The 25,036-nt window shown below is 37.5% G+C and overlaps 2 protein-coding genes across 3 annotated transcripts in view; one reads left to right on the top strand and one right to left on the bottom strand.

Annotated features, from left to right (window-relative positions):
- The window catches only part of slc9a7 (solute carrier family 9 member 7), a 44,087-nt gene extending 34,495 nt beyond the window's left edge, over positions 1 to 9,592 (bottom strand). The window contains exon 1 of one of the 2 annotated variants that reach the window (XM_058777956.1): positions 9,205 to 9,592. In XM_058777956.1, coding sequence (XP_058633939.1) covers positions 9,205 to 9,493 — 289 coding nt within the window. In that variant the 5' untranslated portion in view covers positions 9,494 to 9,592. The remainder of the gene's footprint in view (positions 1 to 9,204) is intronic. The other variant, XM_058777957.1, reaches the window with a different exon arrangement.
- Positions 9,593 to 15,266: 5,674 nt separating this feature from the next.
- Positions 15,267 to 23,949, top strand: rp2 (RP2 activator of ARL3 GTPase). The gene is made up of 5 exons (XM_058778935.1): positions 15,267 to 15,598; positions 19,073 to 19,741; positions 22,529 to 22,643; positions 22,749 to 22,834; positions 22,933 to 23,949. Exons 1-5 carry the CDS (start codon positions 15,422 to 15,424, stop codon positions 23,014 to 23,016), a joined length of 1,131 nt encoding a protein of 376 aa, XP_058634918.1. The 5' UTR covers positions 15,267 to 15,421; the 3' UTR covers positions 23,017 to 23,949.
- Positions 23,950 to 25,036: the final 1,087 nt, after the last annotated feature.

Here is a 25,036-nt window from a genome sequence, read left to right as displayed (position 1 = left end):
ATCCAAAGTTTGTGATCAACACTTGTCGGCTCTGGTGACGTAGCAGCCAGCTAGCGACGGTGTATGATGACGTAACCGTAACCAAGTGGTGTCTCATTTCATAGGGGTATGTGTTCACCCCTAGCGCTTACCACTCGGTTTCGAGGGACAAGGGCTAGGGGTAAGACGAAGGGGTAGGGGAAGGGGAAGGGGTACGACAGAGAAATGGGATTCACCCAAAGTTTTTGCACATTTATTCTGGGAGTGTGTGGACAGCAGCATATTTAACATATTTAACTTTATTTGAGTACATTCAACAGAAATCTGCTGATCCTGCTGATTGACTGTGGACTTCAGAAAACACAGTGGACCAACACCAGCAGATGACATGGCAGCCCAAATCATCACAGACTGTGGAAACTTCACACTGGACTTCAAGCAACATGGATTCTGTGCCTCTCCACTCTTCCTTCAGACTCTGGGACCTTGATTTCCAAATGAAATGTAAAATTTACTTTCATCTGAAAAGAGGACTTTGGACCACTGAGCAACAGTCCAGTTCTTTTTCTCCACAGCCCAGGTGAGATGCTTCTGACGTTGTCTCTGGTTCAGAAGTGGCTTGGTAGCCCTTTTCCTGAAGACGTCTGAGCGTGGTGACTCTTGATGCACTGACTCCAGCTTCAGTTCACTCCTTGTGAAGCTCTCACAAGTGTTTGAATCGGTTTTGCTTGACTGTATTCTCAAGCTTGCGGTCATCCCTGTTGCTTGTGCACCTTTTCCTACCCAAATTCTTCCTTCCAGTCAACTTTGCATTTAATATGCTTTGATACAGCACTCTGTAAACAGCCACACCTTTCAGTAATGACCTTCTGTGACTTACCCTCTTTGTGGAGGGTGTCAATGTTCGTCTTCTGGATCATTGCCAAGTCAGCAGTCTTCCCCATTATTGTGGTTTCAAAGAACAAGAGATACCCAGAATTTATACTGTAGGGATGGTCATTTATTCAAACTCAAATGTAAATATTCTAATATTTTGAGATACTGATTTTTGACTTTCATGAGCTGTAAGCTCTAATCATCAAAATTAAAAGAAATAAACATTTGAAATATATCAGTCTGTGTGTGTAATGAATGAATATAATATACAGGTTTCACTTTTTGAATGGAATTAGTTAAATAAATCAACTTTTTGATGATATTCTAATTATATGACCAGCACCTGTAAAGCTAATAATAACTTGGCTTTGTTCACAGGCAGCAAAAATCTTAACGTCAGATTTAGCTAAAAGGGAAAAAAAAAAAAAATGGTACAAAGCAAAATTAAATTGGTCACAATTTCAATTAATTAACATCCAAGGATACACAGAATCAATTCTGTGCCCAAATCTCTAAACCAGACATATTAGAAAATACACTCTGTATGTAAACAGATTCACAATCCAGAGCCAGGATCCAGGGAGTCAAGGGTTGACAGGTTAGCATGCAGTTAGCTTAGCAGTTATCCCTGCTGGTGGTAGACACTACTGCCCCTCAAACAGTTCAAGGATAGTAAAAACATTACTTTGCTGAACAATATAAGGAACAGGAACAAAATCCAGTTTATTTGGTCCAGAATATTTTTTTTTAAATGCTGCTAAACAGTTAAAGTAACTTTGAAAAATTCTTTAGCTTCATGAAATAAATTTTCAGAACTAAATTTTTCACACTATTTTCAGAATTGCACCACTTCCCGTTGCCCGAATGTTTTATTTGACTGTGCGCACTTATGAGAAGAAGAGTTCACGGTGCTAAACCATGTTAACCCAGAGTTCACATGTCTGTTGCAAACCTGTGTAGACAAACGTCATTCGTCCTTATTCTTGTATATTTTGTCAAAAGTACAAAAAAATGTTTTGGTTAAAACTGCATCGGTTTATGACAATAATAATATTAATAATATACACATGACATCATTTTCTTGTAGTTTCAGAGTCATAAGTCACAAGGCATTAACAACTCAGGTGACTGGAAAGAGAAGAAATTAATATTGGTGTAAGATGTTCAATCATGTTTTCTTAAGCAAGAAATCATCTCCTAAAGCATCTCCTATTTCAGTGTCAACAAGCCTAATGTCTGCAGTGAAACTGAATTAGAGGGGAGAGGCATGAATGCACATAGGGGAGGGGTAATTCAGAACGTGTGTGTGCGTGTGTCAGTCAGTCAATGTAACAACACATAAATCCCGAAAGCTACAGTGGCCATCGGCATGTAGACAAGCCAGAGTACGACTTCCAGAACTAAACTCAACATACGGAAGAGTGAGTTTACAATTGAAAGACAAAACAACACACACATGCAGTGTAGCAAAGCTTAAATGAGCATATGCAGGGCATTAGTAATTGGGTTAGCATTACATTTAGAATTCGGCGAAGACAATGAATGACCTCGGATATCTCCCGTCCAATCAGAATCCAGCTAATGCAGCTTAGTGTTTGTCTTCCCCTGCACTGTTGCATGTGTCACAGTTCACCAAACCAAAATACGATTACAACACATTACATGGAGCTTCTCCTGTTCTCCAGGAGGGGTAGGAGAGCAGAAAGCCCCTGACAGCCAAATGCTGTAATACACAGTAGGAAATACAGATTAGAAAACCAAACACACCCAAGTAGACAACTGTAACGTTACCATCTGTCCAGCCAGTGAGCAGGTGTCTCTGTTCTGAGAGCCAAAGCATGTCTACCTTGATTCAACATAGAAAAAAATACTATTTTGAGCCAAATTACTATTTTTGAGAACTATTTTGTTCAATGCAACAGCTGAAGTCGAATCTGCTTTGTGATTGAGTGCAATTCATCCTAAAAAGACGTGCAAAGAGTAGAATGGGGCAGATTAATAGGAAGGAAGCTAATGCATACTATCAAAGCTAATTACACACTAGAGAAAGCTCTGATGGAGCGTTTGATGGATAGGAATATAAAAGATCCCTTTTGAGGGTGTGGAAAGAGACAGACCAGACATGACTTGGACCAGGCTGTCAAAAGTAATAATGTGTAATGAAAACAAATAATCTAATTCAGAAACAAGAGGGTTTAGAAGCATTTTTTTCTGGGGGAAAAAACAAACAAACAAATAAAAAAAAAAACTAGCAGAAACAGAATAGCCTTGTCATACATGTATTGCTTAAAAAGGGGATCAGCAAATATAAAAAAATTTTAAGGACAATTCCATTCAAACATTTGCAGGGCTCACAAAATCGCTAGCCCGACGTCTCGGGACTTTTGCGTTTTCCAGTCAGGCTACCAAAATGTATCACTGCTCTGCCCGACGGGCTACCTTAAATACAGGGCTCCCGCGGGTCCTTAAAAACTCTCAATTTACTTAAGTCCTACATTTGGGGACGAAAAGACAAGAGCCGCGATACAGCTGGATTAAACTTCAAAAGGCAATGTCATTGAAATGTGCAGCGCTCATATTTATTCAAAGTCAAAACGCAGCACAGATGTCTTTATGTGAATGTGTCTCTGAGGGGAACCGTCTGTCCTCAGAAATGTCGTTGGTAATTTAATTTCATCTTGCCTATAATGCCTGATAAGCGTATATGAGTGCGGTGCTGCTTTGTGTACAGCCGTTACCGGAGAAGCTGCTATATTTGCTCCTAAAGCGCCACCTCGTGGCAGAGAGTGAATTTGCATTTCCAGTGTGCCTATGTTATGTTCAGATCAATGCGAATATAGACCCATGTTTTTATGCAGCAAACAGAGTTGTAAATGTAAAAGTTAATGTGCCTTCTAAAAATCTAAACAATTAAGACAATAATATTTATGTTTTAAATTAATATAATAATATGTTTGACTTTTCCCTTTTCATAAAATGGTTTAAAAGCTGAAATGCCATTTTATAAGATTTTGTTTGTGTGAAAACTTGTATCTAAACTGTAAATCATGTCATTTTATGGCTTAAAATGTTACCATAGATATTGTAACCATATAGTGTTCATTTTACTTGTGCAGCTCTTAAAAAGGTTCATAAATTGCCTTAAAGTGATTTTTAAAAATTTCTACAGATACCCTGTAAATAGTGAAATAAAATTATTTCATTGATATTTGTTGATATTTGTGTATTGCAAATGTTTTTGATTGGCATTTAGACTTATCTGATTTTCTTTAAAAAAAAAAAAGAGAGAACCTGAAGAGTACCTGCCCAAAGGGCTACCAGCAATTTTGAAATTTTGCAAGCCCTAATTTGGATCTGGTAAGATTTTTTAATGCTTTTGAATTAAAGGTCTCTTATGCAAACCAAGACTGCATTTATTTGATGAAAAATACAGTAAAGCTAGAAATACTGTTAAGTATTATTACAATTTTAAAAAGTTTCTGTTTTAATATACTTTAAATATCATTTATTCCTGTGATGGCAAAGCTGAACTGTCAGCAGCCATTATTCCAGTCTTCAGTGTCACATGATCCTTCAGCAATCATTTTAATATGCACTGGGTTATTTTTTAGGGGTGTTATTTTTCGGTTTTTGGGTAGTTTTTGTGTTACCCAGCTCCTGGGTCAAATGTAACAACCCAATGTTTGGGTAGTTTTTTTAGTGTTACCCATCTCCTACGTCTGACATAACAACCCAATGTTTGGGCAGTTTTTGTGTTACTCAGATCCTGGTTCAGACGTAACCCAGCATTTGAGTTATTTATCGCAGGGATTTTGCCTTCTCTTCTGGAGAGAGCACTTCTAAGCGCCATTGAATTGATGCATTTCTTCGGTAAAATACAGGTTTGTGTACAATTTATGTTAGGGATGCACCGATGTATCGGCAGATTTTTTAATAATTTAGAGCCATCGGCATATTGGAAATAGCATGAAAAGGGCCGATACTGATGGTCTACTAATTAACTGCATGGAGACAATGAGCTGCATGTCTGTTGCAGGATAATTAAATACTTGCCAAAACAAAATAAAATCTGTACAAAATATATGTGAAATGCGTCTGTGACAAAACAGAATAAAATAGGCTACATAAAAAAGGAAGAGGCCTAACGTTACACACGAAATATATTTTGCTTCATTAACAGATTAATACGTAACATCAACCTTCACATAGGCTATATCAGTAATAATAATACGATGTGCGATTTGCCATTATCGAGTAACTTATATTGCAAAAATCAAACAAAAGACACAGAGTGCACGCATACATTACGTAAAGAAGTCCAGACTATTGCACGTGCGAGTGCGTTTTCACTGCATGATTCAGTATTAAAATGCATGAAGAATGAACAGAAACTTCAAGATATGGGGGCAGAAAATGTAGTCTATATATTTATATCATTTTGTATAGTTAATATCACATGATTTTTTTGGTCCAAAAATCATCATGATTATGTGATTTTAGAACAGTTCAAAGAAGTTCATATTAAGAGACTTACGTTTAAGACACAATATTGCCTGTTTTTGCTCTATTTCACCAACAAAAATAACTCCAAACACAGCCACAGCACTGTTTTGTGTCTCTGAGCAACATGATGGAGTTTCTTTCCTGAATGAATCAACCGTTCAAATGATTTGGTTCAGTCGCAATGACTCACTCATTAACAGTGACTTGATGCCACCTGCTGGCGGTTTTAATTTCACATTTAAAGTATTCTTTTTATTTTTTAAATAATTTCAAATATCAGTATTCAACGTTCTGGGTGTCAAAACATGATTTATTCATTTATAACTGCAGGTTAAAGCATTCCATGTCCCTCAGAGCTGCACTAAACAGTGGGTAAATATATCTATTCCACTTCAGATGCAGCTTCTGTGTTTCCTATGCATTGCAAAGATGATTTTTGTTGATACTGATTTCATTTGTTGGTAACAGCCCAAATGTCTTATTATACTAATTGACTGAATAAATGTAAGAATTTGACTAAAAAGGTGATGCACACATTTATAAAAAAAAGAAAGAAATGGCTTTATAAAAGGTAAAATTCCCATAAAAGGTAAAAATCAATTTAAACTTAAGTTAAGTTAAATTAAAATTAATTTCCATCACTGCGGTGAACTGACCACCACACAGAATATGAAAAATATCAAAAACTTTAGGAGTCAGCTGTCCACGGTAGTCCTATTAAGATATCAGCACAATAACACAATCCCAGAAAATAGAGATATCTTTATCGCACACCCTAGCAGGAACAGATATGTTCAAATACCGATTCCGCCTGGAGAGAACCAGTCGATTAATTTTTTTTTTTTTCTGTTTTTAATCCCAGCTTTATGCAACTGACCAATATCGGTATCAGTATCGGCCAGTAGCTGTTTGTTAAAATCGGCAACGGCCAAAAAAAATCCTATCGGTGCATCCCCATTTTATTTTATATATAAAATCGTTACTGTGTTGTGTATCGTTCAATTTTATGCAGAGCAACATACAGACGAGCGGTGTGAATCACCTCTCGTTTTGACCATTCTCATCAGAGCGACAAATCGACGAGTCACTATGGAAACAGACGCTAAGAAAAAGCGCACCATGCTGTATCTTTCTTCTTTTGTTCAATGGATGTTTATATGCTTTGTGCATATCGCCAACTAATTGATGGTTGTGCAATCATGTCTTTTTTTCCCTGTTTAATTCTTGAGAATTATATTGTTTGTTTGATGATAATTATATATTAAGTCATATCAGATATGTATTTTTATTATAGAAATACATTATAGAAAATGCCGATCCATGTGTGAGATGATCATATAAAATGTAATAAATATATATATACGATATAATAAATTAAACATTACCTTGTCATAAGTGTTTTATAATCTATACAGATAACTGTTATATTATGCCAATAAAATAAATATAATAACCATATTAGAGTAATATTACCTTATTTATTACTTATATTAGAGCTTTATAATTAACATATCATACAACTATAATTTTATATATTTATACACGTGACATACGGCCAAGTATGGTGACACATACTCGGAATTCGTGCTATTTTTATATATTTATATATTTATTAATTTGTAGGCTATATTACATAACTATATTGTAATAATATATAATGCTGTGCGCTATCTGTCACACCCACTGAAGGCTTGTTAATAGATCACGTTTGCGCTGATAGTGCTGAAGTGAACTAACCCTGAAACATCTTCAGAGAGCAAGTTTCTATGGTTACTTACATACCCTGAAAGTAACCTCCGATTTTGGAACCGAAAGCTGAGGTTAACCTCTCACTTATCCTCATACTTACCCAGGTATGTCACATAACCTGCTTTCTGGAATACCCCCCAGGTGTGCAGTTTAATATTTTTGAGGAAATCATGATAATTTTTCATGATTCTTTTTCGAACATCAAGTTCGAAAAACGAGAAGCATTCATTTTAAATAGAAGTCATTTGCAACATTTTAAACATCTTCACTGTCATATTATCAATCGAATGTGTCCCCGCTGAATAAAAGTATTAATTTCCTTAAAAATAATCATACTGACTCCAAACTGTTAAATGGTAGTGTATGTACTTCTGTTTAAACGTCACACAGACCACAAAACACTGTCTACTGTATTTAGTATAAAATCCCCTATTATTAATTCCACAGAATCCAGCAAAATGAATTGGAAGTCCCCAAGACTTTTGGTGAACTGTTGTAAATGCTGTTATTTAATAGCAAAAGTAAACTTGCTGAATGTGGTTCTTCACCAACATTGCATTTTAAGCCATGCATTTTAAACCATACCTGCTGCTCAATATGTCAAACAGGTATGTGCTCAGTCACAAAAAAGACCCCAGGGTCAACAATTTAGATGCATGAACATGGTGATGCCTGTCATATTAATCTAATCAATATTTACTGAAACGGTGTGAAACCAAATAGCAGCTAGCTTGTTTCAACCCAGTCTTTTCCTCGTGTCCAAGCAATGCTTTTGAACTTCAGAGCAACCACCGATGAGAGAGCTCTCATTTTCTCTGAAGACATGACACATGTGAAGACACAGATGTTTGCTGACCTTGTTGAAGGCCTTTGATTTTTCACACTTAATGAATTAGTACATCAATAAAAACGGCATTGTGTCATCATTTAATCGCCCTCATATTATTCCAAACCCATACGTTTTTTCTTCTGTGTAACACAAAAGAAGACATTTTGATTAATTGCACTGCTCTTTTTGTCCATGCAATTACAATGAATGTGGAGAGAGGTGTAAAAGCTTCAAAAAGAATGCCATAAAAGTATCATAAAAATAATTGTCATAAGTGTTGCAATGATAACCTTTCCTTCCAACAATCTGATGAACAGTGCAACTAGATTGTTTGTACTGGATAAACCAACTGAAGATTCAAAAGAGCAATTTATGCTTCAGATTCAAAAGTGCAGTGATCACTCGTTCCCTCATGAACACTAGGGACGATGTCAATGTTTTCAGTGAATAATGACTTAAATTTGAAAAAATGGCTTCAAAAGACCTGGAATACAGTGAATACAGTGAATATACAATTTAACATTTTTAAAATGCTTTAGTGGGCTTTTTATAAGCTTAAAAGTTGCCATTAACTGCAAGTGCACTGGAAAGCAATCAGTATAATTATTCAAAATGTTGTGTTCCACAGCAGGAGTAAATGCATTTTTTTTTTAACTATTCCTTTAAAGTAGAGCTTATCAACGGTTTGAGGAGGACTCTTGATGCAGAAGACATAACATCATGTTACTGTAGTAGACTGGCCCAACCTGAAACACAAAAGCTGTCACACTATTCAAAGCTAGTATGAGGAACTCAACAGGAGGAATAACAGAAACACAATAAGAAACGAAACTCCAGTGTCTGAGTGCATGATTGGCTGAGTTATGGTGTAAAATTCCACACACACATAAGACATTATGCAATATAAAAACTGTGGGTTGCATATGGGCTAATACACGTGTCAGCTATTACGGTGCATCCAAGAATATCAATCTATACAACAGCCATTTAAAAACCACACTGAAATACAATGACATTCGATGCACAAGGTTTGCATTAGCACTCGTTCAAGCTAGCATGCTACACGGTCTCATTCACATGAGGCTTAGCTAAGGGTTTACATGATGGCTGTGTCTCAATACCTAATGACCTGCCTATATAGACAGACAATGCGCAAAAACAGGCGACTAAAAATGATTCAGCTCTGATGACAAGGTACTACGGGCCAAAAATGCTGCTGTCGAGCTCGGCGGTCGCATTTCGCAATGTTAAAGAGACTCATATCTTACCGTATATCATAGCCAGTCCCGTTTCGTGCAGGAAGCGCACTCTTCTGTGTTTGAAGAGCCATATTGTGAGGATAGTGAGTGTCAAAAGCAAAATGAATGTAAGTAAATTCACGCTGTCCTGCCTGTGACTTTCCTCTGCCTCTTTCTCCGTGGCAAGTTCCTCCATGCCGCCGTCATCTGCTCTTATCCGACAACACTGGCTTAAAATGAATGTTAAAATAGGAAACACTGAGCTGTGTCCTCCGAGTGCATATGATGTCCATGGCTTTGGTGCTGTGGCCGCCTCCATGGTGCAGGATGCTGGTGGCGGGTTTCCTCACTCACTGCTTCAGCTGCGTCAGGTAGAGTCGGAGGCAGTAATGAGAGGTATCAGACCAGACCGCGGCTCAAGCTCTTAAAGAGACACGCACACCAATACTCTCACTCTATTGCTACTAGTACATTCCATGGATATCATACAAAACAGCTCTTTAATGATGTGTTTCAAAAAAAAACATTTTCAACAAATGAACAGTGAAGGAGGTGCTTAACCTATAGAAAATGTTGATTTTATACCCCAGGAGGTCAAAATGTATGAGCTGTCACTAAGTATGTGATATAGTCTGGTTTGTAATTATTGACAATTAAATTAATTAAATATTTGTTTGTCTCAAGTTTGTGGACATGGCAATTTTAAGAGGTGATGTAGATATCTGACGTGTTTAAATTTAAATGGGGATACAAACATTTGAAGCAAAGTAGTTATTTTCTAAGTTTTCTGAGTTTTGAAAAATGTGAAACCCTACAGTCTAGCAGTCCAAAGGTCTATCTGTCATGTTGATGGAAACAAACAGGAATTTTAGATTTCCTTTTTGCTCTTCTGCATACTATCACACTTCCTTTGCTATATGAGAAATGGAAAGTCATCATTTTCTGGTTCTGAGAAGTACATGTTTAAAACTATCTTTGTAGTACAGTAATGATTATATAACCCAAAAAGAATCACACTTTTTAGATTCAAAAGTCATTTACACTTACGCAGAGTTTGCAAGTGTAGGTCAGTTTAGAAAAAGTTTCCAGAATTTTGTCACAGTGCTTTAGACAGCAGCTTTTTGACAATCAGTTCTGAAAGCTTTCTTTCTGCTTCCTGAATTTTTTTTATTATTTCTAAAGTCTGCATATTATTATGTATTATCAAATGCTATTTATTTAATTATCAGTAATTATAATTTGTTATCAGTTGACATGTTCCATCACACAGATGAGTTCATGCATTCAGTTTACCAAAGAACATTATATGTATGTTGCTTGTTACACAACAGTTGAACAGCCAAGTGCAATACTAATGCGCTTGCTTTGTATGTCACATGTAGGCCTATATGTAAAGGGGTCATATGATGCGATTTCATGTTTTCCTTTGGAGTGTTACAAGCTGTTTGTGCATAGATAAGATCTGTGAAGTTGCAAAGATTAAAGTCTCAAACCCAAAGAGATATTCTTTATAAAAGTTAAGACTCTGCCATGCCTTCCTAAAACGGCTCATTCAAACACGCCCCCACATGTCTACGTCACGGTGTGGGAAGATTTGCATAACACCGCCCAAACATACATGTAATGAAAGAAGACATAACTTTTATTCTCGCTGTAGTATTGTTGTTGCCGCCGCCATGTCGTGGAAACGCTGTGTGTTTCGTTGTGAAAGCGAAAGTACTTTCTAGAAATCAGTGGTTAAAGGGGTCATATGATGCTATTTTAAAGATTATTATTGTGTATATTTGGTGTAACAGAATATGTTGACATGCTTTAATGTTCAAAAAACACATTATTTTTCAAATACTGTACATTATTGTAGGTCCTCTATGCCCCACCTCTCTCAGTCGTTTTCTACAAAGCCCCTCCTTCCAACAAGTGCAGTCTGCTCTGATTGGCCAACTGACCCAGTGCATTGTGATTGGCCGAACACCACAAGCACGTGTCAGAAATGTAATACCCCTTACCATAATTGCCAGCTTCAGCTTTCAAGTTAGTTTTACCATCAGTTCAAGCCCGAGAGGGGAACAGAGTCGCATGACAGACACCAGTGATGATGCTCGTATGTATTTGCAGTACACAAGCCGCGATTAAGACAATTTCTAACGGGCTGTACACTCCGCTGAGATGTGACCCTGTTCCCCACACACACACACACACACACACACACACACACACACACACACACACACACGAGATCCAACTCCTCCCACCTTACATTTACCTAAACCTACCCATCACCACCCCTAAACCCACCCATCACCACCCCCTAGATGTGGATCCAACTCCGCCCCCTGGATCTTTGTTCTGCAGTTAGAGCCCTGCATTTCGACTTTTTTAGGTCCCTAGGGCCGGGCTTTAGTTTTCTCCTTATTTTTATATTTTAGACATCCATCAATGTCTAAGCCAAGTGCTTAGAAAAGCGCTATATAAATGTAAGGAATTATTATTATTATCATCAATTAGTGATGAAAAGAAATTGCCGCGCTGGTGGAAACAACACGAGACCGTGCCTCGACTGTGAAGAGCGGCTCGACGGTGTTTAATGTCCCGCAGCAGCGATCGCGCAATAAAGCAATAAGGCTTGCCGTAAAGCCCCAGCAAAAGTAATTACCATGAATGTGTCTGAGGGAAATAGTAAGGAGATATTTGAATTATTTACTAATAAACTAGTGTTTTCTGTGTTAGTGTTGCATCAGTGTGGATTCATCTCCTCATTAGACGCGCCTTTAGAGAGAAGTGCATCTTCACCGATTGTGATTATAATGAATGAGTTTTTGTTTTCGATTTGATTTATTTCGTTAAGTAGTAATTTAAAGCTTTCTATAGATATATTTATCATGTCTGTGAGGCATGTATTCGCTGACTTTCGGTTCATTTTTGTGAAGCGCTCCTGTTCAAGACGAGACGGCAGAAAGCATATAGTTTTCTTAAAAGCAAGACGTTTTGTTGATATTGTGAGTGCACACAAATAGAAGTAGACCCTTTACAGTTCCGAAAATGTCTTACTCTTACCGTCACGAATCTGGTCTGCACTTCCATTCACCCTCCACCAGAGGTCACTCGCTCACCACATTGACTCACACCATACATAACACTGGACTTCATTTCCCATCATCCATTGCACTGATTGCACACACAGCTGAAGGCACTGATCACACAGCTCTCACTAATCACACACTCTATATAAACCCTGGACTTTGTTTCCTTCACTGCTGAGTATTGTATGCGTTTACCGCTCCCCTAGCTGTAGCAACTCTACAGAGCCCCTGTTAGTTTTCCCCTGCCTGTTTTGGATTGTGGTTTCCCGTGTTTGTTCTAGCCCATGTCCCTGGATTAACCCTTGCCTTGCCGTTTGGACACTGTTTGCACCCCTATTGGATTCTAGCCCGTGTTCCCTGGATTATCTCTCTGCCTTGCCCACTGGATACTGTTCGCCGAGCTCGGGTCAGACTCGGGCCGGTAATTCTGATAAGCTGTCGGACACGGGCAGGGCTAGGGCCTGAGCATCTCGGGCCAGGGCCTGGCTAGGGCCTAAATTTGAGGCCCGTGCAGGGCTCTATCTGCAGTGAGGGGCTACTGGACATGGCTGCATCAACACTACAGTGGTTACTGAAATCACACCCTTTTTCTTTGCGTGAACATTTGGGCGGCATTAAGCAAATATTTCCACATTGTTACATAGACATGTGGGGTGTGTTTGAATGAGCCATTTTAGGAAGGCATGGTCGAGTCTTAACTTTTATAAAAGAATATCTCGATGTACACTATGTATAGCTGTGAACACTATAAAGTGGGGCAGTTCCAACGTAGCAAGGACAGTCTGGTGCTTCTGACTCACAGCCTGTAAGTACGTTTTGATATTTAAAGAATTTGCTACTGCGAGTTTTGAGCAGTGTAGTGCTTGTTTGTCGTTTCTATGATCACAAATGCAGACATGGTGTTATGTTTACGCGGCGCAATGCTTAAAAAGACCGTATGAGTCATTATAATCAGTAATTATGAGAATGAGCTTTATTGCCAGGTATGTTTACACATATGAGGAATTTGTTATAGTGACAGGAGCTCCACAGTGCAACAAAATGACAGTGACAGGACAGATAATAAAAAGAATAATATACAAATATACAAAATAGACAATGTACAAAATGGCAAAAACACAATATATAATGTAGACAATTATGTATGATATTTGAAATGTAAAAGTATGTGTTAAATAAATATAAAATGTATAATAGTGTTGTGTGATCCATGTTTATTATCAAGTGTTCATGAGATGGATTGCCTGAGGGCAGAAACTATTTCTGTGTCTGGTCGTTCTGGTGCTCAGAGCTCTGTAGCGTCGACCAGACTGCAACAGTTCAAAGAGAGAGTGTGCTGGATGTGAGGGGTCCAGAGTGATTTTGCCAGCCCTTTTGCTCTCTCTGGATGAGTACAGTTCTTGGAGAGTGGGGAGGGTTGAAGTAGCCCCTCACAGCAGAACAAAAGATCCAGGGGGCGGGGTTGGATCCACATCCAGGGGGTGGAGATTGGTAGGTTTAGGGGTGGAGATGGGTAGGTTTAGGGATCAGGGGGTGGAGACGGGTAGGTTTAGGGGTGGAGATGGGTAGGTTTAGGGATCAGTGGGTGGAGACGGGTAGGTTTAGGTAAATGTAAGGTGGGAGGAGTTGGATCTAGATCCAACCACACCCCCTGGATCTTGTGTTCTGCAGTGAGGACCATCACGAGGGTTGTACCAATGATTCGCTCAGCACTCCGGACTACCCTCCGTAGTCTTCTGAGGTCAGATTTGGTAGCTGAGCTGAACCAGACAGTTATTGACATGCAGAGGGTGGATTCAATGATGCCGGAGTAGAACTGTTTCAGCAGCTCCTGTGGCAGGTTAAACTTCCTCAGTTGGCGAAGGAAATACAACCTCTGCTGGGCCTTTTTCACAATGGACTCAATGTGATTGTCCCACTTCAGGTCCTGAGAAATTGTGGTGCCCAGGAATCTGAATAACTCCACTGCAGTCACAGTGCTGTTCATGATGGTGAGTGGGGTTAGAGCAGGGGGGGTTTCTCCTGAAGTCCACGATCATCTCCACAGTTTTGAGCGTGTTAACCGAATGCAACAAATGCCTCGTTTATAGTGGGGTTTGTTGTTTTCTGGGACATGGCATCACAACATGGTAAGGGGCTTAACATTTCCGTCACACGCTTGAGGTATTCTGCCAATCACAACGCACTGGATAGCTGGCCAATCAGAGCACACCTCGCTTCTCAGAACGATGAGCTTTGTAAAAATCGGCGCGTTTCAGAAAGGCGGAGCATAGAGTAGCAACAATGTACAGTATGTGGAAAATAATGTGTTTTTTGAACCTCAAACCGCGTAAACACATTGCATTACACCAAATAACGTTCTTTTTAGCAACATCATATGACATCTTTAATAAAAATATATGTGTAAGTGATGAGACACACACCATAAAGCCCAAATGATTTTTATGTTAATCTTTTAAGTGAGATTAAAATTTTGCTCTGTCAAACCACATTTCACAGAAGAAAAAATTTTGGTTTACATAACTTTACTAAAATCTTTCAGTTTTTCTTGGCTAACACATATGCGAGTAACTGAAATCTGTAGGCTACTTCCACATACATTTTATTTTCCCAGTAATATGATTTTTTTTAAACGAGTGCTAATTATGTAATGTAGAATTCCTCAATGGAAATGATATGAAACACACACAAACATTTAGCCTCTTACTGCATTTCTGAACAATTCACTCAACTAGCTGCAATGTTAACTTACCTTTCTTTTCTTTTTTTTCTATTTTTTTTTTAAAAAAAGCACTTAAACATCATAGCAATTCCTTATATTATAATTCACATGCCAAGATGAGTTTACACAACACACGAACAAAATGCTTTATTTGCAAATGGAAGGGGTCAAATATTACTAACATCCCCCACCTACTACTTCGATTGACTTCGTGGATATACGGCTCAGCTTTGTTTCGCTGTTCCCTGGTAACGCGGTGCGCTGTAGTGATTGGCTGACTCGAGGGTCAAGGAAACGGGAAGAGCGCAGGTTGCGTGTTCTTGATTACTCTCTGGGGAGGGCGAGAGAGAAGCAGCGCTACTGCGGCCGATCGAGACTATTTCAGAAACGCGTGGCATTTACAACAGGAGGGGCGCGCTGACATATCACGACCCATCGTCCATAAATGGGGTGCTTCTTCTCCAAAAAATCGAGGAGAAAATCTCCTAAAAATGACTCTGCTTTGCCCGATGGGGACGAGAGCGCTACGGGCAATGACCTCCCAGAAACCAACAACACTGCGCTGGGCAGCAACAGCAACCAGGAGGCTCCCAAGCAATACAGCTGGGACAAACGAGAAAAGGTACGACGCTGCATTATAACCCGTTTTTGTGCACTAGACTGTACTAAACAGTATATTAAACCCGTTTTTGTGCACTAGACTGTACTAAACAGTGTATTGTGTTGCATAATTGTTTTAGGAATGATACAGAATGAACTCTAGTCAGAAATAGCTATTGTTATGTGCGTTAGCTCAATTCACATTAAGCCCATTTTATGCAGTTCACAACATGCGCAATCACGCTAGCGAAGGGTTTGGCCCCTCTTGTGTGGTGTTTCTCAGTGTTTTCCTCTGCTGCTTTCGACTGACCATCGATACGAGTGTCTCGGCGGTTAACGTTATAGGTTTTCAAATGCTATGGTAAATTATAGACCGAGCTTATTATCGGCTTAATGTCAGGGCACGTAACTTGTTTGCCTGGCGCTTGGACAGATAACGCTGTGTTAAGGATTAGCACATAAGTGGTGTCGCCATCAACATGTATGACACTGTATCAGAGAGAGGAAGAGAGTGAGTAATAAGGGTGGGAGTGTCTGTCTGCCCCTCCGACCGCAACCCCATTACAAAGCTTTGAGCATTTAAGTGTCCGGAAGTATAAATATTTTATGTTTAAATATTGCCCTGGTCGATGCTTTCAAGTGCAGATTGAAAGGCAATGAATTCACGAGACAAGTCACTGTCCAACAGTTTGTCAGTTTGTGTTTTGCCTTATGGTCTGTCAAAGGCAGTGTCTGATCTATAGTAGTTCTCAACCGGCAGGGGTCAAGGCCCACTAGAGGGCCTCAGCAAACTTCCAATTGGCCCCACAAGATCAATTTTAAAATATTTTTATTTGAAACCCTGGACCACAAAACCAGTCATAAGTAGCATGGGAATATTTGTAGCAGTAGCCAACAATGCATTGTATGGGTCAAAATTATAAATTTTTCTTTTATGCCAAAAATCATTAGGATATTAAGTAAAGATATTTTGTACATTTCCTACTATAAATATATCAAAACTTAATTTTTGATTAGTAATATGTATTGCTAAGAACTTCATTTTGGATAGTTTCCATTGAGGCAATTTTCTCAATATTTTAATTTCTTTGCACCCTCAGATTCCAGTTTTTTAAATAGTTGTGTCTCGGCCACATATTGTCCTATCCTAACATATATGGTTATACATCAATGGAAAGCTTATTTATTAAGCATTGATGTATAAATCTGTTTCAAAAAATTTACCCTTATGACTGGTTTTGTGGTCCAGGGTCACATATAGTATTTATATAAAACTACTCAAAATTGATAGAGCTCTCTGTTCAGTTTTTAGTCCTAAAACCTGACTGGGAATTAGTATTTTCAAACAATGTGTTCCTTGGGGAATTTTCTATAACTGTTTTAGGTCCGTGGTTAAATTTTGGCTTGAAGTGAAAATTTGCCATATATGTTTTCTAAATACATGATATAGATTTTATTAGAATGACAGGCGATGCATAGAACAAGCCTCCTGCCTTACATTTTTTTCTACAACCCTCTACACTCTAATATGTCACAATGCAGTAGAAAAGATTTGTTGCTACTTCCATTTCATCACAATACTTAAATTCTGTAAACTCAAGAGTTCTTTTTTGTAAGGGAGTTGCTGTGTGATTGTTAGGGTGTTTTAAGTGGTTGTTAGGTGGTTACATACTGACCCAAGTCAAAAGAGCTCTTGATTTCTGTAATAGTCTGTCCCCAGATACAGAACAGGTGCCTTCGTCAGTTTAAATCTATGTTGTTGTTTCCATTCTGTGTTTTATCTTCTGCCTGATTAAAATTTATTTAACAACATGCTGCATGATTTGAGGTATAATTTGTGTCTCAAACAATGCAGAATGAGTTTCTTGTTGAAGTGTAACCTTGTAAAGCCTGACATATAAAATAGATTTTTTTTTTTTTTAGTTAGTTTTTTAACTATATAAAATTTACAAGAAAAATCTCAAAAAGGTTGCAGATGTGTTTTATGTTTTGTACCATATTTGATACAGCAGGCTTTTATGGCTCATATAGTATAGTGAAAATATGGAGCTCAAGGAGGAGGGGGAAAAAGCATTTTATTTGGAAACCCAAACTAGCAAAATTATGCAATTGGGTGCAGATGTTGTTATTTATGTGGCCAAAAAGTAAGATGAAATTCTGATAGCTTGTAATGTAAATCAACAAGAATTTTATAACAAGATAACAGAATACTTACATGAAATGCATACACTCTAAAAAATTCTGGGTTAAATACAACCCAGTGCTGGGGAAATATTGGACAGAACACATGCTGGGTTGTTTTCAACCAACAGTTGGGTTAAATGTTTAACCCAACCTTCTGGGCAGTAACCCAACTGCTGGGTCTAAACAACCTTATCGCTGGGTTCGTCCATATTTTACCCAGCGCTGGGTTGTATTTAACCCAGCATTTTTTAGAGTGACAACTAATATTTATACACTTTATCTCCCAATAATACGTCTTAGTAAGATAATTTTGAAATGCTTAGATTTATGTTCAGAGCTCTGTAGTTTTAATTTTAGTGGGAATATAATATAATGCAACATAAAATGCAATGCAATACAATGATGATTGTAAGATAAACAAAATGTTCCTCAGAAGCCTGTTGTATCACATTTGATACTTACATTTTAACAAGTTTTTTCAAAATTTGATGTATTGATAATCAAGTAAACAAAGTTGCTGCGGTCCCTTATGTTCATCTTGAAACATTAATAACAATAGAAAAGCTATTCTCATGTTTCATTATAAAAATCATTAAAAATTTTAAAGCAAAAATACTTATGTACCACAACCTGAAGGTGGAGAATTTAAGAATATTACTAAAAAATTAATTATTTTACTTGCTAAAAAGTACGGGGGCCGAGAGAGCTCAATGCGGTACAACTTCAGAAAACACGTGCAAATAGCAAAGGCACCAGCAAATCAAGAAAACATCTTCATCAATTTGACAGCAGGTGCTGCAAATGCTTGCAACACAACCAATTAAAGAATTTTATTTGTAGCGTGTTTGGTTGTGTTGTGAGCATTTACAGCGCATGTTGTCAAATTGATAGTTGTTTTCTTAATTTGCAGGTGTTTTTTTTCTATTTGCAGCATGTTGAGCTCTCTCGGCCACCGTAAAAAAGTGTGAACTATCAATGAGAGGTCAGAAGGCATGTAGAATATTGTGTTTTTTAGCAAAGTTTTGATCATGCTGATCATTTAGAGGCCTTAGAAATTATTGTATCAAATATGATACAGTAGGCTTATAGTGTTAATACTTAAGGTTTATTCTAAAGTATAGTTAACTACAACAGAATTAGCTTTTTTTTTTGGACAAAAGCATAATGTCTCTAACTAATAAACACACATTTTGAGGGAGGGAACGTCCTGTTACAAGAGTGTGAGTGGACAGAGAGCAAAGATAGCTGATAATGTTTTTTTTTGCTTTTATAAGTTCTCCATTTATTAACATGTTTGCACATTTTTTTTCAGGTTGACCCAAAAGACTTCATGCTGACAGGCCTCAAGAATGAGACAGTGGGCCGGTTGCCAGGCAAACTCAATGGCCAGCAGTTTGTCATTCAGGATTGTGAGAACTGTAACATCTACGTATTCGACCATTCGGCGACTATTACCATTGACGACTGCGTGAACTGCCGCATTATGTTAGGTCCAATCAAAGGCAGCGTGTTCTTCAGGGACTGCAAAGATATCAAGTGTGTGGTGGCCTGCCAGCAGTTCCGCACCAGAGACTGCAAGAAAATGGATGTCTTTTTGTGCTGCGCCACCCAACCCATCATTGAGTCTTCAACGGGTATGAAGTTTGGCTGCTACCAGTATTACTACCCCGAGCTGGCTTTCCACTTTAAAGATGCGGGCCTCAGCATCTTTAACAACAACTGGAGCAATATTCATGACTTCACACCTGTCTCTGGAGAAACCAATTGGAGTCTCCTACCAGAAGATGCAGTTGTCCTGGAGGGTGTGCCTCTACCAGATCCCGAGTCAGAATTCAAGTCTGTGAGAATCTCTACTGAAGCAAGTCGGAGCATAGTGCCCCTGACCAAAGGCGGGCGACGTACCGAGAGCGAAGAGTCCTGCCTGTTTGTCTTTTTCGCTGGAGACTACACCACTGCTAACGCACGCAAGCTTATTGATGAGGTTAGAACTCGTTTGATAGAGTTGATGCTGTAGAATTGTCATTCATGGTTGCGACAATGGGTGATCCAGAAACTGATCATGTGTAGCATATTTGCTCATCTCTGAAACTTATTTGTGTTACAAGCTTGAGGTTTCTCAACCAGGAAAGTTATTCAGAATGAGTCAGCATTTCCTAATGTGGCATTTCTAAAGAAAAGCTGTGTGTTTATTACTCAGTTTAGCGTCTAATTGAAAAACGTTGTTCACAGCAAGTTTTTCATGTTAATTGGGAAATGAAATCAGCTTTCGTCAGTCTCTCCACCTATATAAATAGAAAAGGGGATGCATACTATTTCCAACTTCACTTAAATTTGTAACATTTATCTTTTTTTTTTTTTTCGCTACAGATGTTGCCTGCGTATGATTAACCTTTTGACTCCAAAAAAGGCTCTATATCAGTTCTAGTGCACTTACTTGCAGAAGTTAAGGAAGTGACTGACTGTCTGAAAATATCTTCGTTTGTGGGCACCTTTATTGTTTGTTCTATTATTTTGTTACCAAAAGCAGGATGGGCTAAACAGGAAGGGTGCATGGTTGTAAGGGTCTGATTTGACAATTCACAGTATAATAGCTTCAGCCATAGTTAACAAATCCAATTCAAATGAATTTGCTCTGTGGCTTCTTGCCATGAATCCAAATGTTATAAATATGAAACACTTTTATGCAGAATGCAAGAAAAATTATAATAATCGTGTACCTGAAAGAACCACTGATTTTGTGTTCATTCCTGCATTTTGTTTAGAGCCCATTATTAAAAACATTTACATCCATGAAGTATTATATTCTAAAATCATTTTAGAATGGTAAAACAGGAAACATTAATATCATAGCACATCATTCACATTAACACAACAATGTGCAATAAAAAGAAATGCTGATTTCATGTGGCTTTAAACTACAGCAATATATTTTACCTAAACTATCCTTGCTCTCTGGTATTAGGTCTCAGATTTTATTATCTTCATCCAAAAGTTGTTATAATTTACAGATTAGTTCTTCTAGTCTGTCTGTTTTTCAGACTATATCTCACTCTGATTTCCTGGCTATGATTTCTAATATGAAATTAACCACTTTTTCTCTTGATACTATTCCTGCTATCCTATTTAAGGAGGTATTGGATGTTGTTTTATCTAGTGTACTTTCCATTATAAATGCCTCTCTGCATAGCAGCACTGTTCCATCCTGTTTAAAACATGCTGTGGTTCACCCCTTGCTAGACCCATTTTTAAGTTGCCTTTTTTGCTGAAAGTTTTGGAAAAAGTGGTTTTAAACCAACTTCCACCGATTTTTATTTCTGACAACATCTTGCTAAGGCTAAGCACAGTACTGAGTCTGCTCTATTAAGAGTGACAAATTATATCTTGTTGTCAGTTGACTTGGAAACTGTGCAGTCCTTGTTCTGTTGGATTTAAGCACAGCCTTTGACACTGTGGACCATTGCATTCTTTTAAAAAGATTAAATCACGAGGTAGGCATCTGTGATGCTGCCTTAGACTGGTTTGAGTCTTATCTTTCAAATAGGAGTATATCTGTAGAAATTGGAGAATTTTCATCATCCCCTGTGCCAATCACCTGTGGGGTGCCACAGGGTTCGATTCTGGGTCCAGTTTTATTTTGCCTTTACATGCTTCCACTGCGCTCAATCTTTGAGCGTCATAAGATCTCCTATCACATCTATGCAGATGATATTTACCATTTAGATTCTAGTAGTGATTGTTTTTTCTCTGCTAGCATGTCTAAAGGATATTAAAGAATGGATGGATGAGAATTTTCTTCAGTTGAATAAAAATAAGACCGAGTTTATCCTGTTTGGCTCCAAAACGCAGATTGACAAATACAGTGCTTTCTTGAGACATCTTCAGTCAAACAATCACTCCTATGTTAAAAATCTGGGGGTCATCTTTGATTCTGATCTGAAGTTTGACAAACAAATAAATTCAGTGGTCAGGGCCAGCTTTTTCCAGCTAAAGCGACTTCGCAAGTTAAAGCCCCTTCTTACTTTTAGGGATTTGGAGACCGTTATTCACGCTTTTATCTTCTCAAGGCTTGATTACTGCAACGCCTTGTATGCTGGAATCAGTCAGTCATCACTTCACAATTACAGATAGTCCAAAATGCTGCAGCTCGTTTCCTGACTGGGACAAAAAAGAGGGAACGTATTTCACCTATACAGGCTTCTCTCCATTGGCTCCCTTTGAAACAAAGAATTGATTTTAAGGTTTTAATTTACGTGTTTAAAGCTCTACTTGGACTTGCCCCTATTTATATATCAGAACTTTTACGTTTTTATTCTCCTCAGAGATCACTTAGATCTTCAGTCCAGCTATTATTAAATGTCCCGAAATCTCGTTTGAAAACAAAAGGAGACAGGTCTTTTTCAGTCTATGCTCCAAAACTTTGGAACACACTACCCTTAACTACTTGAGCTTCTCCTACATTAAGCATCTTTAAAGCATCAATTAAAAGCTATACCTTTTTTCTCAGGCTTACTCATAACTTGGTTTTATTTTGTATGCATCTCTTAAATTGAGTGACAGAAACAGACAAGTACCATGTGTTTCAACTTATTGTTACTGACTTCACATAGAAATCAATCACTTTATATTGATGATAATTTAGTTTTATTTTTATGGTTCTCAATTTAAAACACACACATAAATTCCGGTCTGTTCACCAGTGCATAACCAAGCTGATTTGCAAAAACCTTTCATTTTGTGACATTCATTTTTTGTATCCACCTAAATGCAGGCGACCACCAAAGGCTTTGTCCTCATTCAGACCAAAGAGGTTTCCATGCGCCCTGAGGATGTGAACCGAGTGTTCCAGAATAACGCAGAAAACCTCACTGAGTGGATCACCAAAGGTGCCGTCATGCATTGTGTTATACCAAATAAGAACATGTACAGCCTCTTGTAAAAAGTTGCAAATATTTATGTCTCTTATAACACACTGATCTGTGTTCCTGCAGGTCCAGTGGTAGCTCTCGAGCTGAATGGAGATGGTGTGGTGGAGGCGTGTCGATCCTTTGCCGATGAAGTGTTCAATGGGACTAAGGTAAATATAAGAGGAAGCTATTACTTCTCAAGTCTATCTATTGAGGATTTGCTCTGATCATCTAACGCTTCTCATTCTATCTGCTGCTTTTCCTGCAGCTGTTTGTTTCTGAGAGCAAAAATACGTCCTCGCGTGATGTCGACAACTTTTTCAACTTTGCTGACATGCAGATGGGACTGTGAAACTGGCGCAGAGGAGCACCTCAAATTAATGTGGGTTTATATTTGTTTGGTTTTGTCATTTCAGTGAATTGGAATTACATATGCGAAGCCACTGATATCTCAACACTTTTAGGGGTTTATAACCACTATTTTAACAGACAGATTTGCTCTGTGATCTAAAAATTTTACATTTTCATGCCAATGAAACATGGCATATAGTCAGTTAGGGTATTTGGAACCAGTCATGAAGGCAAGTGCCTTTAGATGGAGAACAAAATCAAGAACTGGAACTTTAGTCTAATCAAACATTGCTGTGGACAATTTATCACTTATGCTGAAAATAATGAATTTGATTATATAGATATTTATTGAATTGTTTTTTCCCTAAATGTATAGCTGGAAATTGTGTTTTATTCTCCTTTGCTTGTATACATGTTTTTATTACATATTGTATAGTCATTTAGTTTGTGTATAATAGCTGTAAAAAAAATATTTGTCAAATGCCAGAAAACATGAACTGTTGAATCAGGTTTTTATATTTAAAAGAAATATATATTTACTCATATAGCCATGTGTTTAATTTCTTTTCTTGTTAACATGGCTTTTGACTTGTCTCCAAATTGTATTTTCTATGTTTTTTCAGTATTTTTTTTTTTTATTATTATAAACAATAACATTAGTCATCCATATAAGTTTTTAAGGTAACACTGTTCAAATAAGAATGTAAAAAGTTCCATCTGATATGTTGAATGTACTACTAAAAGGAGCTTTAGCTGTCTCCTTTACACTGCTCTATTTTTGTAGGAACGTTTTAGCGAGCACAACTTGCCTGTGACCAAAAAATGTTTGTACATTTGAGAGAATCACCGTGTACTTTTTTTATTTCTAAATTGTTCTGATTTGTACGAGACAATTTTGTAGAGTTGAATATAAGCTGTGATTTGTCAATACATTCATTTTAGTCAAAAGTTATGCGTCATCTCTTTTTATCTGCAAATAGACACAAAGATAGACTGCATCTTTCTACACTAATGTATTAAGACGAATATCAACTGGTGCAAATAGTTTTGTGAGTTGAGTACATATTTGATTATAGAAAGAGATTACTATAAAATCTGGTTACGTAGTGTTACATAATGTCAGAAACATGACAACAGTTTGAAGGGCAACCTGGAAGGCTAATTTGGCTTGGTTATGTAGTGAGGATTACTTAAGACTTTGGTGTTTTGTTCTACAGCATGAATTACACAAGTTGCTAACTAAGAACTAGTACAAGTAGTAATTCTTGCTAGTAACATTTATATTTGTCATATGACCCTTGTCACAGACCTTATTTTATTAAGTACAATGAATGTGCACAAATGAGTAAATAAACATGAGATATATATATATATATATATATATATATATATATATATATATGCATAGGCATATTATATTTAATTATTTTGACATTTCAAGCAAATTGTTCATGCATACAAATTCTGTATAATAATACAAAAAAGTGTGCTTAATTGCAGAAAAAAAGGTGCTCGATAGTGATGTTCGTAAAGTTACACACAGATTTTTCATATTTTTAACACATTTACCTCAAAATGATGGGACCTATCTACTCACCATGTTGCTATGAGAGAGAGTGACATAAATATTTTCTGACCATAAACGTGTGGTTAAAATCAGTCTTAGCCAATGGACTAAAACATGGACTGTGTTGGTAGTGAAATTAAAACACACATTCAAGTTTCATAATTGTGACCCTGGACCACAAAACCAGTCTTAAGTCGTTGGGGTATATTTGTAGCAATAGCCAAAAATACATTGTATGCGTCAAAATGATCCATTTTTCTTTTATGCCAAAAATCATTAGAATGTTAAGTAAAGATCATTCTCCATGAAGATATTTTGTAAATTTCTTACCGTAAATATATTCAAACTTAATTTTTGATTAGTAATATGCATTGCTAAGAACTTCATTTGGAACAATTTAAAGGTGATTTTCTCAATGTGTTGATTTTTTTGCACCCTCAGATTCCAGATTTTC

This window comes from Onychostoma macrolepis, chromosome 06 (assembly GCF_012432095.1).
Source record: "Onychostoma macrolepis isolate SWU-2019 chromosome 06, ASM1243209v1, whole genome shotgun sequence".
NCBI lineage: Eukaryota > Metazoa > Chordata > Actinopteri > Cypriniformes > Cyprinidae > Onychostoma > Onychostoma macrolepis.
The sequence above is the reverse complement of the archived record's forward strand: the minus strand, read 5'-3'. Positions and strand labels throughout refer to the sequence as shown.